General features: G+C 40.2%; 1 protein-coding gene and 1 long non-coding RNA gene across 3 annotated transcripts in view; both read left to right on the top strand.

Annotated features, from left to right (window-relative positions):
- Positions 1 to 5,276: 5,276 nt before the first annotated feature.
- Positions 5,277 to 15,057, top strand: part of LOC144532042 (tetraspanin-8-like) — a 13,595-nt gene continuing 3,814 nt past the window's right edge. The window contains exons 1-9 of one of the 2 annotated variants that reach the window (XM_078272540.1): positions 5,303 to 5,454; positions 6,609 to 6,677; positions 6,773 to 6,880; positions 7,582 to 7,656; positions 8,005 to 8,100; positions 8,426 to 8,539; positions 8,621 to 8,656; positions 8,756 to 8,839; positions 9,474 to 10,001. In XM_078272540.1, coding sequence (XP_078128666.1) covers positions 5,395 to 5,454; positions 6,609 to 6,677; positions 6,773 to 6,880; positions 7,582 to 7,656; positions 8,005 to 8,100; positions 8,426 to 8,539; positions 8,621 to 8,656; positions 8,756 to 8,839; positions 9,474 to 9,617 — 786 coding nt within the window. In that variant the 5' untranslated portion in view covers positions 5,303 to 5,394 and the 3' untranslated portion in view covers positions 9,618 to 10,001. Of the gene's footprint in view, positions 5,455 to 6,608; positions 6,678 to 6,772; positions 6,881 to 7,581; positions 7,657 to 8,004; positions 8,101 to 8,425; positions 8,540 to 8,620; positions 8,657 to 8,755; positions 8,840 to 9,473; positions 10,002 to 15,057 lie in introns of those variants that run through there. The other variant, XM_078272539.1, reaches the window with a different exon arrangement.
- LOC144532759 (uncharacterized) overlaps positions 12,892 to 15,057 on the top strand; it is a 5,250-nt gene continuing 3,084 nt past the window's right edge. The window contains exons 1-4 of the long non-coding RNA XR_013503373.1: positions 12,892 to 13,157; positions 14,079 to 14,147; positions 14,243 to 14,350; positions 15,047 to 15,052. This is a non-coding gene — a long non-coding RNA (uncharacterized LOC144532759). The remainder of the gene's footprint in view (positions 13,158 to 14,078; positions 14,148 to 14,242; positions 14,351 to 15,046; positions 15,053 to 15,057) is intronic.

The raw sequence follows: 15,057 nt of genomic DNA, 5'->3' as shown, positions 1-15,057 counted from the left end.
GTTACAAGTTGGGGGCTCGTTTTCCGTGAGTATAAAACCAGGACCTTGTTTGTGGTTTTCTTTAATTAGTCCTAGTTAGTTGCTGTTAAGGCAGTTTGGTTTAGTGGAGCTAGTCTATTGTTGTTTAAATGTTAAGTTGCACTACAGTCTTGTGTAATGTAGTTTGATGTATAAATCAGGGGACAAACGCTCATTTGCATCCTAAACCCCCAAAATATAAGTTGGCTCTAATTATTTTATATGTTATAATACTAAATATAGGTGAGCATTTCTTTCAGGGACATTTTGCAGGTTTACTACGAGTCAATCATGCAGCTTTAGACTTTAAGGCCGGCTGCGTGGTGTGAGCGTGGCGTTTCTGCTGCGTGGCGTGAGCGTGGCGTGACTGCTGCGTGGCGTGAGCGTGGCGTTACTGCTGCGTGGCGTGAGCGCGGCGTTTCTGCTGCGTGGCGTTTCTGCTGCGTGGCGTGAGCGCGGCGTTACTGCTGCGTGGCGTGAGCGCGGCGTTTCTGCTGCGTGGCGTTACTGCTGCGTGGCGTGAGCGCGGCGTTACTGCTGCATGGCGTGAGCGCGGCGTTTCTGCTGCGTGAGCGCGGCGTTTCTGCTGCGTGGCGTGAGCGCGGCGTTTCTGTTGCGTGGCGCTGCGCGTGGGCGTTTCTGCTGCATGGCGTGAGCGCGGCGCTACTGCTGCGTGGCGTGAGCGCGGCGTTTCTGCTGCGTGAGCGCGGCGTGTGCGCGGCGTTTCTGCTGCGTGGCGTGAGCGCGGCGTTTCTGTTGCGTGGCGGCTGCGTGCCGTTTTCTATGTCTTTTACACACCAGAAAGGTGTCTGACGCAGCGCTGCTGCTACTAGCATTGTCCGTACACATGTATGTTTCCCATTGATAAAATGAAATACCACGTTAAACATAAATATATACTGATCTGATTACAGCAAAGACAACGTCGGCAGTATTCACGGCAAAGCAGGCTACAGAATATTTCGTTCTGTATTGACAGAACTGCAATATTAGAAAATCTACATATATATCTGCATTTATATCAAAACCTAGAGACTTTCAAACATCAAAATTCCATTTATTAATATGTATTTGTGTCAAAATGACATTTAAACATCTTTTCGTATTCTATTTTGCCTGGAAACGCTTCGAAAGAGACTTCAGATACAGTATTAGGGGACCACTAAGGTCTATATAAAAGAGACTTCAGATACAGTATTAGGGGACCACTAAGGTCTATATAAAGAGACTTCAGATACAGTATTAGGGGACCACTAAGGCCTATATAAAAGAGACTTCAGATACAGTATTAGGGGACCACTAAGGTCTATATAAAAGAGACTTCAGATACAGTATTAGGGGACCACTAAGGTCTATATAAAAGAGACTTCAGATACAGTATTAGAGGACCACTAAGGTCTATATAAAAGAGACTTCAGATACAGTATTAGAGGGACCACTAAGGTCTATATAAAAGAGACTTCAGATACAGTATTAGGGGACCACTAAGGTCTATATAAAAGAGACTTCAGATACAGTATTAGAGGACCACTAAGGTCTATATAAAAGAGACTTCAGATACAGTATTAGAGGACCACTAAGGTCTATATAAAAGAGACTTCAGATACAGTATTAGGGGACCACTAAGGTCTATATAAAAGAGACTTCAGATACAGTATTAGGGGACCACTAAGGTCTATATAAAAGAGACTTCAGATACAGTATTAGGGGACCACTAAGGTCTATATAAAAGCATCCAAAAAGTAGCATGTCATAGGACCTTTAAATTGTCCGTGCTTTGCTTGCTGACTCTCTCACTCAAGAGTGTCCCAAAAGGCCTTGTGCAGAGACTTCAAAATAAAATCACTTTACTCTTACTACTTACTTACTACTTCATGCAATTTATATAACTCTAAGTTATGACATTGGTTGAAAACAAATTCTACATTATTATAATGCAACTGCAACAATTGCACACTATATATTCATAAAAGCAGATAAGTCCATGTGGAAATAGTAATTTCTAAGCCTGAACTTGCAAAACCCAGTGAATGGCAGATCCCAGATCAGTGACTCTGTTGTATGTCTGGTAGTTTTCCACTCTGACCACCAGGTGGTAATGTGAGCAAATGAACCTCTCGGCCGAGAAGCTTCATGAGGCTTCGTCTCGCCCTCACTACCATCGAGGATTGTTTAATAGAATTAGAACTGTAACTGTCAAATGACAACGTTATATAAATAAACTGTATATAAAACTAGGTCAGTGTTTCCCAAATGGGGGTACGTGTACCCCAAGGGGTACTTTGGAGGACTGCAGGGTTTTTTTCGACTGTTTGTGAAGTTTTTGTCGCTTTTTGTCACTATTTTCGGCCTGTTCTTGCCTTCCTTCCTTCCTTCCTTCTCCTTTTCTCCATGTTTGTCAAAGTGTTTGTCGCTTTTTTCAAAAAACAAATGCGCCTTTTTCAAGGTTTTTGTCACTTTTTTAAGAGGTTGTCTTCCTTCTTTATACTGTTTTTTGTTTTTTTACAAGTCTGTCGCTTTTTACAAACTTTTTGTAGCTGTTTTGTCGCAGTTTTTGATACTATTTTCCAGCTAATCTTGCCTAGCTTCTTTCTTTCTACCGACTTTTTTCATGTTTTGTCGCCTTTTTCCATCTTTTGAACCACTGCTTTATTAGAATTAGTAACTGTGAAATGTTAACATTATGTAAATAAACTGTATGAAGCTAGGTTATATGTAGATAAAGATGGACGGCACCTCTCCACTTCCTCCCGCTGTTCAAAAGCGAAGCCAAACGTGACGGCCTATAGCTCACCTGGTAGCGCGCACGCCCAATGTAGGCTCAGTCCTTGTGAGCGGCCGGGGTTCGAATCCAACCCAAGGCCCTTTGCTGCATGTCATCCCCCTCTCTCGCCTCCGTTACTGTCTTTCTTCAGCTGTTCTAAATAAAGTAAAAACCCTAAAAAATATCTTTTAAAAAAAGTGAAGCCAAACTTAGAAAAATGATCCTTAAAACAAAGGGCGTGATCCTATAGTGACAGACAAACCTCTCCACCACAATAAGGTGATGGTTCCCTGACAGGGGACATATTTATATGTATCTGTATTTTATGGATTGTCTTTAGCAATCTACAGTTCATGTACTTACCATCCACCCTCCCAAAAGCTCTCAAAATCACTATCGCCTAACCCACCAGACTCCATGTAAATAAACAGTAATTTTATTATTATAAAACACTCTTTATTCAAAGTCGACAAAAACAAAATAAAACTACCAAAAGCCGTCTTGGTTCATCTTTCCACTGTTCCAACAATCACCACTCTGGTTTGGTTGAAATAAACCCTTAATTCACCCATTTACATGTGGAAATATGCTGCCTCTATACGCGCTAAAAGTCCTGATTATTTACATGGAGTCTGGTGGAAATATGCTGCCTCTATACACGCTAAAAGTCCTGATTATTTACATGGAGTCTGGTGGAAATATGCTGCCTCTATACACGCTAAAAGTCCTGATTATTTACATGGAGTCTGGTGGAAATATGCTGGCTCTATACACGCTAAAAGTCCTGATTATTTACATGGAGTCTGGTGGAAATATGCTGGCTCTATACACGCTAAAAGTCCTGATTATTTACATGGAGTCTGGTGGGTTTGGTGGGAAAAGTTCTCAGGGCTCTTGCTTGTTAAATCTTAGATCTTACTCTCTAACAAAAAGCTCTATCTCTGTAGGGATCTTTTCCAAAATGTTGTAAGACACTTAGAATAATAATCTGAGTCAACAAGATTGCACAAATGCATCGAGCGGTTACAACACAGCCTGTATCACAGTTGCCGGAGGCAGCAGTCTTGTTCAATACACATTAGTCACTTAGACACAGACTATAGTGTTCAAAAGCAGGTGTTCAAAGCAAGTGTCTTCTCCAGAAATGTGTGGTAAGTCAACTTTGCCTTGCTGTATGTTTAGTTGCAGCACTGCGTTGCCGATGTGTGGAGAAGGAACTTCGTTGACACTGTTGTTGATTATAAAAATGTTGATTACATCAAAGATTCCAGCATCAATTTGACAAGCTTCTGCAGGAGCTCGGAGAGACGACCGACCCAATCTTCAAATATTGTCGCTCTCTCTTTTCTTTGTGTGAATCCAGTATATAGCCTTTACATTGGGCATGATATGTGTAAGTATATGACTGGAGTAGGGAACTGACCAATCAATGCCTTTTATCTGGCATAACCCCAAAAACAGGACTCTTCTGTCATGTTTTCAATACAAGTGGGGTTAAGTTCATGCATCTCCTTAAACCGAATCTTAAGTCAAAGTGTAAATCGTCAGACACCACAACCTCATGTATTATCTTAACTATCATCACTATCATATCAGTCATCATGTTATAATGGATGTGACGCAATGACAGCATGGTGAATCAGTTGGTCAGCATCTGCTAGTGTGAACGTATTTTGAGTTGCTTTGTGTGCGTCTGTGGGAGTGTCTGCAGGACAGTACACGTTAGAGCGAGGTTGAGAAATGCTCTTCCTGTCGATGGATGGTGGAGGAGGGGGATGGTGTTGTGATATATTCTGAAATATCACGACTCCTCCAAAGCCGGAGAACACATAGTTATATTTTGAATGTGCAGAATGTTTTGAACATAGCTGCATAAATATTAATTGCACAAAGAGGAGGGAGGAGTAGATCATGTGTGTTGACTCAGCAGAGATAACATTAAATGAGAGAAGTTCATCTACAGGAGGATACATATTTGAAAAGAAATATAATGCCTGAGAGCCTAACTGCATTATATCCCATTAGGTTTTTCATATTTTGAATGGTCACCTATGTTTCCCTTCTAATATCCTTCACTGGTCTCCGTCCAGAGCAACGGGATCTGTTGGTCCATTCTTATATACTGTCTATGCTTTTGTCTAGGAGTGGTTAGGACTTTCTCTAACCCCGCCCACTCCTAATGCCTAAACCTAAACATGCCAAAGAAAGGAACGAGTACTAGCAATCAGAGACAGAGTAGGGCGGGCGTTTCATTCGTTTTATTCGTTATATATTTACTGGAAGCCCCCGCCCCTCGCCTCTGTTTGTCCCTCAGGCCACCGGATGTCTCTATATCGGTAGCCATGGATGTAGTAAGAAAACGGGTAGCGGGCGATTTTTTGTTTCCTATTCGCCCTCCTCGGAATCAACAGGTTGGCGAGGCGGTGCCTTTCATGGATGTTATTTACATTTACTGGAAGCCTCCGCCGGCCTCCTCATGGTCCTCCCCCGCCTCCCCGGTCTCTCCTCTCACTTAAAACCAGCACCTTCCCGGTCTCTCCTCACTTCTCCGCTGCAGTCGGACCTTCAGCACCTTTAAGAGTAATACTTGTGTTGTATTCCCATCTTTAAACATGACTCAGGTCAACAGCTGCCTCAAATGGCTCCTAACCATCTTCAACATCATCTTCGCGGTGAGTTTTCTCTTTTTGTATTCGAACTGTGCGCAGTGGACGTCCGAGTCTCTCAGGCATCTTTTTCATTCTTTAAACATATGTTTAATACATAATATAAACATTATTTTAGCGATTTGTTTTGTATTTTAATACTTAAATCGGTCATAAGTGAGCAGGTGTGCTAAGCTAAAAGTTCTTTAATAATTCCGTTGCAGACTTCCAACAGAAGCTAGCTAGCTAAGTAACTTAAAGTGTAAACAAACCGATTTAAAGTTTAAAAAAAAGTCTTTTTTTAATTGAAAAATATGTTTATTGTCTGTTTTGAGATTTAAAACATCTAAATGTTGTAATAGAATTAAATAAATGCAACATTACTGGGCCATTATGTATTTACTTATTGCATTTTTAGTGTCTAAAATAGTTTTTAATCATTGTTAACTTAGTTTGTTGTTTTATGTAGGAAATCACGTTTTTTTTTAGGTTTCTCTTTGTTTAGTATTAATCCCTTTTGGTTATGTAGAATTACGTATTTAAAGGTATTCAATTTACCATGACGTAAACAAGTAGCAGATCTTAAACATTTAAGAAGCTGGAAGCATCAAAAGTTTGGTATTTTTTCTTGAAAAGTATCTTATAATAAAGATTAAAGAAAATAATAGATTTTTATTTTTTTTATTTATTTTTTTAAGCAATCTGCTTTTGGTGGAGAGTTGTGTTGCTTTGGTTTTTTTCTCTTCTGGTTTTCCAGTCAGTCTGAACCCAAAACAACCTCATTACATTTAATAGTTTGCAGCTCTTCAGTTTGCAGCTGAAGAGCTGCAAACTATTAAATGTAATGAGGTTGCATGTTGTGCAGAAAACATTAATTTTCACAATAAAAGCCCCTGGTGTTCATTTACAGTAACTGTGGTTGGCTTTTCTTTATGAAACCAGATCAGTCGGAGTATTTGAACCTCTGTTTGCACCGTGATTTAGTTCCCTGCTCAAACGGCTTCTCATATGAACTTTGGTCTACATTAGAGCAAGGGGGGAAGGTTTGGTTTCAACATTGGGGTGGGCAAATCATAACCAGGTGGTCTTGCTATTTCTGCGGTGGATCCAACTCATCGTGTACTTTTACTTGTGTTTTTAGAGTCGTTGGATCTGATGAAACTCTGTTTTTACGTTTTCAGATTGGCGGCTTCGTCATCATCATGCTCGGTCTGAATCCTCAGTTCCACTACATCAACGGAGTCATGACTGTAAGGACAAACACTGTTTGTTTGTTGAACTAGCTCAGTGTCTTAAACACACACAAACTAAATATGAACCTGTCAATCACTTCTTCTGTCTGCAGCTGGACTTCAAGCAATCCTACTTCTACTTCCTGGGCTCTATCGTCATGGTGATTGCCATCCTGGGAGCCGTTGGCGCCTACAATGAGAGCAAGGCGTGCATGATCCTGGTGAGTACAAAGACCAGCTAGACAGCGCAGGGTGGTAAAACCTCAGAATAAAAGAGGAAGTGGCATCGACGTTCATTTGATGCAATCTTCCTTTCTGAACAAACGTCACATCGGCTGTGACGTCTCTGAGGGTAAACAGGAAGTTTGGTTTACAGACAGGTCAGATAGTGAAATAACATTTCAGTCAAAACATGTTATTGTGGTCACAAGGAATGGGGAAAAATGAAAAATGTGCAAGCTGAGCAGACAACAAGTACAGTAGTATTAGTTAAATAAAACAATCAAACAAAATATTAGTAAATTAAATAAATATGGCATAAAAATCTGGTTACAATCCCATAATCAGGCTACTAGTTAGAGGTCAGGTAAACCATAAAGTGATCCCAAAGTGATCCTAAAGTGATAGTCTAAGTCTATCTCTGTAGGGATCCTTTCCATAATGTTGTCAAACACTTAGAATAATAATCTCAGTCTGTCAGCAGCAAAAACAGAACATTTAGTGGACGCTAACTAAAGGTGCACAATTGTCCATTAATTTTTCATTGCAGCATTTCATTGCTGCCGACTGCAGCTGTCTGGCTTAATACTGGACCAATTTGAGCTGTGGATGAACTGTGCCGACTCATTTCCTTCCTAAAAGGTTTAACGGCATCATTGTGCTAACTGTGTGGTTATGGTTTGTTCCTGGTCTTTCTCTGCAGTTCCTGGTGTGTATGATTCTTGGAAGTATTGTGATGCTCCTCGTTGGATCCTTATTGACTGTCCTCCGTGTCAAGGTAACGACCCCGACGCTTACATAGACTGACTGTTCGTTAGCGACACGACCAAGGCCGAGGGAATGGGTTTTCACTGCAGCACAAACCCATAAATGGACAACATCAGACAGTCAAAGTAATACATGTCAGTGGTACTTCTACTAGTTGTAACGCGTATAATTGGAATTCTTTGGAGGGAGGGTATGTAGCCTTCACAAACACCTGGTTGACTATTGGCTGAGTGAGTTTAGCCGTTGGGGGGGGAGGTGCCAAAGTGAACAAGTGAAGTCATTCTGAACTCAAGACAAAATGAGAGTTCACTTCCAAAATGTTCTTTTTGTGATGCTAACTCTATGATTCTGTCTGTAGGCGGGGGACATGCAGGAGAATACTTATCGTGGTTATCTGCCTCTGGACAAAGCTACATCTGAAGAGAGGCACGAGGTTGACAGCATGCAGAGAGAGGTAATACACACACACACACACACACACACACACACACGCACACGCAAACGCACAGACACACACACACACACACACAGACGCATGCACACACACACGCGCAATCTCCCAGTTAGAGAGTACATGCCGCAAACATTCTTTGTAAATCTTTACAATCATTCAGGTCCAGAATAAACGTTAAACTGTTTGTTTCTAATTCTCTCGTGTGTGTGTGTGTGTGTGTGTGTGTGTGTGTGTGTGTGTGTGTGTGTGTGTGTGTGTGTGTGTGTGTGTGTGTGTGTGTGTGTGTGTGTGTGTGTGTGTGTGTGTGTGTGTGTGTGTGTTTCAGATGCAGTGCTGCGGTCTGTTCAGTTATAAGGACTGGGAGGGAAACATCCCCGACTCTTGTCTGTGCAACAACTTGGAGGAGATGGAGGGAAAGTGTCAGACAGTCGACTACAGAGTGAGTTTAAAACCAAACGCTCTATCGCCTTCAGCCATGTTTCTTTAAATGCAGGTTACTAACTTCTGTGGTCTCCTTCAGGGTGTCCTGCAGCAGCAGAAGTCCGTCTACATCAAGGTCAGTTTACCCAAAATATTCAACTCAAGAGTGAACAAACTAACTAATATCTCAGTCAGCTGATTATGATGTTATAACGTGTGAAACTTCTGTCTCCAGGTCTGCTTCCCCGACATCAACTTCAGGGCCCTGCTGATCTTTGACAGCGTCATAGCAGGCTTTTTCACTCTGGCTGTCCTGGGGGTGAGAAATATTAAACAATTTATTTCATATTATTTAGTTTTACATCAGTGATCCGAAGCAGGCTATATCTATACTGCTACGTTGTACTGCACAGAATCACAACACAAACATATGAATGATTTAAATTAATGTTAAAGTATAACAGTGCTCTGGAACTCAGCTTACCTTCCCGAAAACACAACAGAATATGGACCCCCCCCCCTCAAAAAATGGCTCCATACTACAGCAAGCCAGAAAGAAAAGGAGTACTTAGAATAACACCAGGCTGCCATCAGCTGGCCATCCTATAATACTCCCTTACATTTACATTAGACTATCTGTCCAGTCTGAGTTTTCTGTTGCACGACTAAAACAACCTTTGAACGTCCACACGTTCCACCAAAACAAGCTCCTTTCTGAGGCTATTTAGCAGAGGCACCGTGGCTCCGTCTGGCGTTTAGCCCCGCCCAATGACGATAGTGATTGGTTTAAAGAAACGCCAATAAACCAGAGCACGTTTTTCTCCCATCCCAGAATGCTGTGTGGACTAGCCAGACCCTCCTCTGCAGCGTTGTGGAGGAAGGTCTGGGACTAGTCCTATACGAACACTAACCGATAGAAATGAATGTTAACGTACCTTTCTGTTCCCCTCCAGCTGCTGGGCATGGTTATGTCCTCCATCATGATCCACCAGCTGCGTTACCCCAACAGACCCATTTTCCTGATGACGGTGCCACCCTTCACCAAATCTCCCAAATACGAGGAGCTGCACAACGTTCTTCCTCCGAAGTACTACTAGAGGAACAACGCCTTCCCTCAGGCTCGTTGTTAAGCGTCAGGAAGTCCAGTTATTTGTCCAAAGTGCCTTAACGTCCAATGAAGAGTCCCGGCTGTCGGCTCCATTGAGATTAAATGCAAAGCAGCTTTTACTTTTGTTTTTATCTGCAGCAACATTATTATTCATTTCATGTTAGAATGCGATGGGTCTGTGCTTATTAAACGCTTGTATTTGTTTTTGCTTGTATTGTTAACATTTTTCTTTCACTGTTTTAACAATAATCACAAGTTTATTAGTTCACGTTGTTCTCAAGAAAATGTATTTTTCAAATAATTGTATTTTTTTCAGTTGCTCTGTATGGCTGGCACCTTTTGCATAATGGACAATAAAGTTGACTTGATTCTGTGTTATTGTTATTCTGTGTTTCTGCCATGTGTCTGGAGTCATTAAACCAGCTCACGGTTACATTATAAAGTTGTAACGCGTATAATTGGCATTCTTTGGAGGGAGGGTATGTAGCCTTCACAAACACCTGGTTGACTATTGGCTGAGTGAGTTTAGCCTTTGGGGGGGAGGTGCCAAAGTGAACAAGTGAAGTCATTCTGAACTCAAGACAAAATGAGAGTTTACTTCCAAAATGTTCTTTTTGTGATGCTAACTCTGTTTCTATTGCATAATGGACTATAAAGTTGACTTGATTTTGTTGTATACTCTGTCCCCTGATATATTGGGCATCACATCTTTCCCTGTGACTTACTGATACTTTTCATTAAATGGTAACTACCGGTTTTTTTTTTCAAATTGGACTGATTTTGTTTTTATATTAGCTTAAGTATAGATTAAACTACCCAGAGGTTTATAAAGTCATTAAAATGAGCTCCATCTTTACCAGCTGCAACATTAAAGTTGTGAATTTACATTGAAATATGCAAATATGAAAACACGACGACTAATATGGAAAACACGACAGAAAATATGAAAACACGACAGAAAATATGAAAAACGACGGAAAATATGAAAAACACGACGAAAAATAGGAAAAACACGACACAAAATAGGAAAACACGACACAAAATAGGAAAACACGACAGAAAATATGAAAACACGACGGAAAATATGAAAAACACGACAGAAAATATGAAAAAAACGACAGAAAATATGAAAAACACGACAGAAAATATGAAAAACACGACGGAAAACATGAAAAACACGACAGAAAATAGGAAAACACGACAGAAAATATGAAAAACACGACGGAAAATATGAAAAACACAACGGAAAATAGGAAAAACACGACGGAAAATAGGAAAACACAACGGAAAATATGAGAAACACGACGGAAAATAGGAAAACACGACGGAAAATAGGAAAAACACGACGGGAAATATGAAAAACACTACGGAAAATATGAAAAACACGACGGAAAATATGAAAAACACGACGGAAAATATGAGAAACACGACACAAAATATGAAAAACACGACGGAAAATATGAAAAACACGACGGAAAATATGAAAACACGACGGAAAATATGAGAAACACGACGGAAAATATGAAAAACACGACGGCAAATATGAAAACACGACGGAAAATAGGAAAACACGACGGAAAATATGAAAACACGACGGAAAATATGAAAAACACGACGGAAAATAGGAAAAACACGACGGAAAATAGGAAAACATGACGGAAAATATGAAAAACACGACGGCAAATATGAAAAACACGACGGAAAATATGAAAAACACGACGGAAAATATGAAAACACGACGGAAAATATGAGAAACACGACGGAAAATATGAAAACACGACGGAAAATATGAAAAACACTACGGAAAATATGAAAAACACGACACAAAATATGAAAATACAACGGAAAATATGAAAAACATGACAGAAAATATGAAAACACGACGGAAAATATGAAAAACACAACGGAAAATATGAAAAACACGACGGAAAATATGAAAACACGACGGAAAATATGAAAAACACGATGGAAAATAGGAAAACACGACGGAAAATATGAAAAACACGACGGAAAATAGGAAAAACACGACGGCAAATATGAAAAACACGACAGAAAATATGAAAACCACAACGGAAAATAGGAAAACACGACAGAAAATATGAAAAACACGACGGAAAATATGAAAAACACGACGGAAAATATGAGAAACACGACGGAAAATAGGAAAACACGACAGAAAATATGAAAACACGACGGAAAATATGAAAACACGACGGAAAATAGGAAAAACACGACGGAAAATATGAAAAACACGATGGAAAAAAGGAAAACATGACGGAAAATATGAAAAACACGACGGCAAATATGAAAAACACGACGGAAAATATGAAAAACATGACGGAAAATATGAAAAACACTATGGAAAATATGAGAAACACGACGGAAAATAGGAAAAACACGACGGAAAATATGAAAAACACGACGGAAAATATGAAAAACACAACGGAAAATATGAAAACACTACACAAAACACAACGGCATTAACTTCTACCGGAAAAGGTAGGGTCTATCTAGCAGAACGGACCCTCCTAAATCTTGAAGCAACCCTGTGATTTGCCGTCGTGTTTTCATGTCGTGTTTTCATGTCGTGTTTTCATATTTTCCTTCGTGTTTTCATGTCGTGTTTTCATATTTGCCGTCGTGTTTTAGGATTTGTTATTGCGTGATTTACACCTCAGGGCCACCGTACATCAATCATTATAATACAATAGTATTTATACATAGTGTATATATAATAGTATAAATACAATAATATAATATTATTTTGCAGAATGAGTACTTTTACTTTTGGTACTCTTAGTATATTTTGATGCTGACACTTGTTCTTTTGAATGCAGGACGTTTAATAGTAGCAGACAGTATTTTAAACTGTGGTATAATTATACTACTTTTACTTGAGTAACGTTACAAGAGTACTTCTTCCACCACGGGTTTTTTCACCTCTAACTGCTGGTGACATTTTGATCAAGAATTTCCGTAACATTATGTATTAAAGTTAAGTATCCTTAAGTGGACCCACATTTCGGGTTAACACCGCCCATTCCTCAAACTCCCAAACAGCCTTTCGGGGCAGCGAGATCTGCTTTCCCATAACACACACACACACAGACACACACACACACACACACACACAGACACACACACACACACACACACACACAGCTTCCAGACAGAGAAAGGCATGGGCATTTTCCAGTTGTCTTCCCAGAATGAAGCCCCCCTTTTTCTAGCCACCGGATGTCTGTATCGCCTTCCTAGGAAACAACAGGTTGGCGAGGCGGTGCCTTCCATGGATGTTATTTACATTTACTGGAAGCCTCCGCCGGCCTCCTCATGGTCCTCCCCCGCCTCCCCGGTCTCTCCTCTCACTTAAAACCAGCACCTTCCCGGTCTCTCCTCACTTCTCCGCTGCAGTCGGACCTTCAGCACCTTTAAGAGTAATACTTGTGTTGTATTCCCATCTTTAAACATGACTCAGGTCAACAGCTGCCTCAAATGGCTCCTAACCATCTTCAACATCATCTTCGCGGTGAGTTTTCTCTTTTTGTATTCGAACTGTGCGCAGTGGACGTCCGAGTCTCTCAGGCATCTTTTTCATTCTTTAAACATATGTTTAATACATAATATAAACATTATTTTAGCGATTTGTTTTGTATTTTAATACTTAAATCGGTCATAAGTGAGCAGGTGTGCTAAGCTAAAAGTTCTTTCATAAGAAAAACAACCTAACTTCCGTTGCAGACTTCCAACAGAAGCTAGCTAGCTAAGTAACTTAAAGTGTAAACAAACCGATTTAAAGTTTAAAAAAAATATGTCTTTTTTTAATTTAATTGTCTGTTTTGGGATTTAAAACATCTAAATGTTGTAATAGAATTAAATAAATGCAACATTACTGGGCCATTATGTATTTACTTATTGCATTTTTAGTGTCTAAAATAGTTTTTAAGCTTTTAACCATTGTTAACTTGCTGTTTTATGTAGGAAATCATTTTTAGGTTTGTCTTTGTTTTAGTAGAAAAACCTATTGCAGCTTTTATTGTAAAGCAATGTAATATGTTTAGCATTTTGGTCAGTGAAAAAGTAAAGTATATGTGATTGGTGCAGCTCCGCTACAAGTCATAGTTAATGAGCATCATTACTGAATGCCAGAGACTCGCTGAGCAAACTCAAACTGTGCTCTCGTGAGATCTCTGGATTTCCAGGGTACCACAATTCACCAGAATGCTGGAAATAAAATGTTTGACGTGAGGGGATGACTCCCAAACCCCCTCCCCCCCTAGTTACAATGTGCCCCCCCAACGAACGCTGTTGCCTACAGTGGATCCAATGTGAAGAGTGGTTCATGGGGATTTTGCAACACCTTGGTGCAGTGAGGTGAAACTCATCGTGTACTTTTACTTGTGTTTTTAGAGTTGTTGGATCTGATGAAACTCTGTTTTTACGTTTTCAGATTGGCGGCTTCGTCATCATCATGATCGGTCTGAATTCTCAGTTCCACTACATCAACGGAGTCATAACTGTAAGGACAAACACTGTTTGTTTGTTGAACTAGCTCAGTGTCTTAAACACACACAAACTAAATATGAACCTGTCAATCACTTCTTCTGTCTGCAGCTGGACTTCAAGCAATCCTACTTCTACTTCCTGGGCTCTATCGTCATGGTGATTGCCATCCTGGGAGCCGTTGGCGCCTACAAGGAGAGCAAGGCGTGCATGATCCTGGTGAGTACAAAGACCAGCTAGACAGCGCAGGGTGGTAAAACCTCAGAATAAAAGAGGAAGTGGCATCGACGTTCATTTGATGCAATCTTCCTTTCTGAACAAACGTCACATCGGCTGTGACATCTCTGAGGGTAAACAGGAAGTTTGGTTTACAGACAGGTCAGATAGTGAAATAACATTTCAGTCAAAACATGTTATTGTGGTCACAAGGAATGGGGAAAAATGAAAAATGTGCAAGCTGAGCAGACAACAAGTACAGTAGTATTATTTAAATAAAACAATCAAACAAAATATTAGTAAATTAAATAAATATGGCATAAAAATCTGGTTACAATCCCATAATCAGGCTACTAGTTAGAGGTCAGGTAAACCATAAAGTGATCCCAAATCCCCAGTGTCCCAGGGTCTTTGCCCTTATCCTAGCCAGCATAACCTCATATGATGCTGTCTCACTCATGAGGAGTTTCCACTCCTACATTGTTTGGGTTTATGGATGATTTCCAGCGTCTCAATATAATTCTGGCAGCAGAGGCTATCCCAACCATCAGAACTGAATATGCGAAAGACAGTTGAAAGACGAACCAAGACGGCTTTTGATAAGTTTTATTTATGCTGACTCATTTCCTTCCTAAAAGGTTTAACAGCATCATTGTGCTAACTGTGTGGTTATGGTTTGTTCCTGGTCTTTCTCTGCAGTTCCTGGTGTG

The sequence above is a fragment of the Sander vitreus genome, chromosome 17 (genome assembly GCF_031162955.1).
Source record: "Sander vitreus isolate 19-12246 chromosome 17, sanVit1, whole genome shotgun sequence".
NCBI classification, from domain to species: Eukaryota; Metazoa; Chordata; class Actinopteri; order Perciformes; family Percidae; genus Sander; species Sander vitreus.
This window is presented reverse-complemented; position numbering and strand designations above follow the sequence as displayed.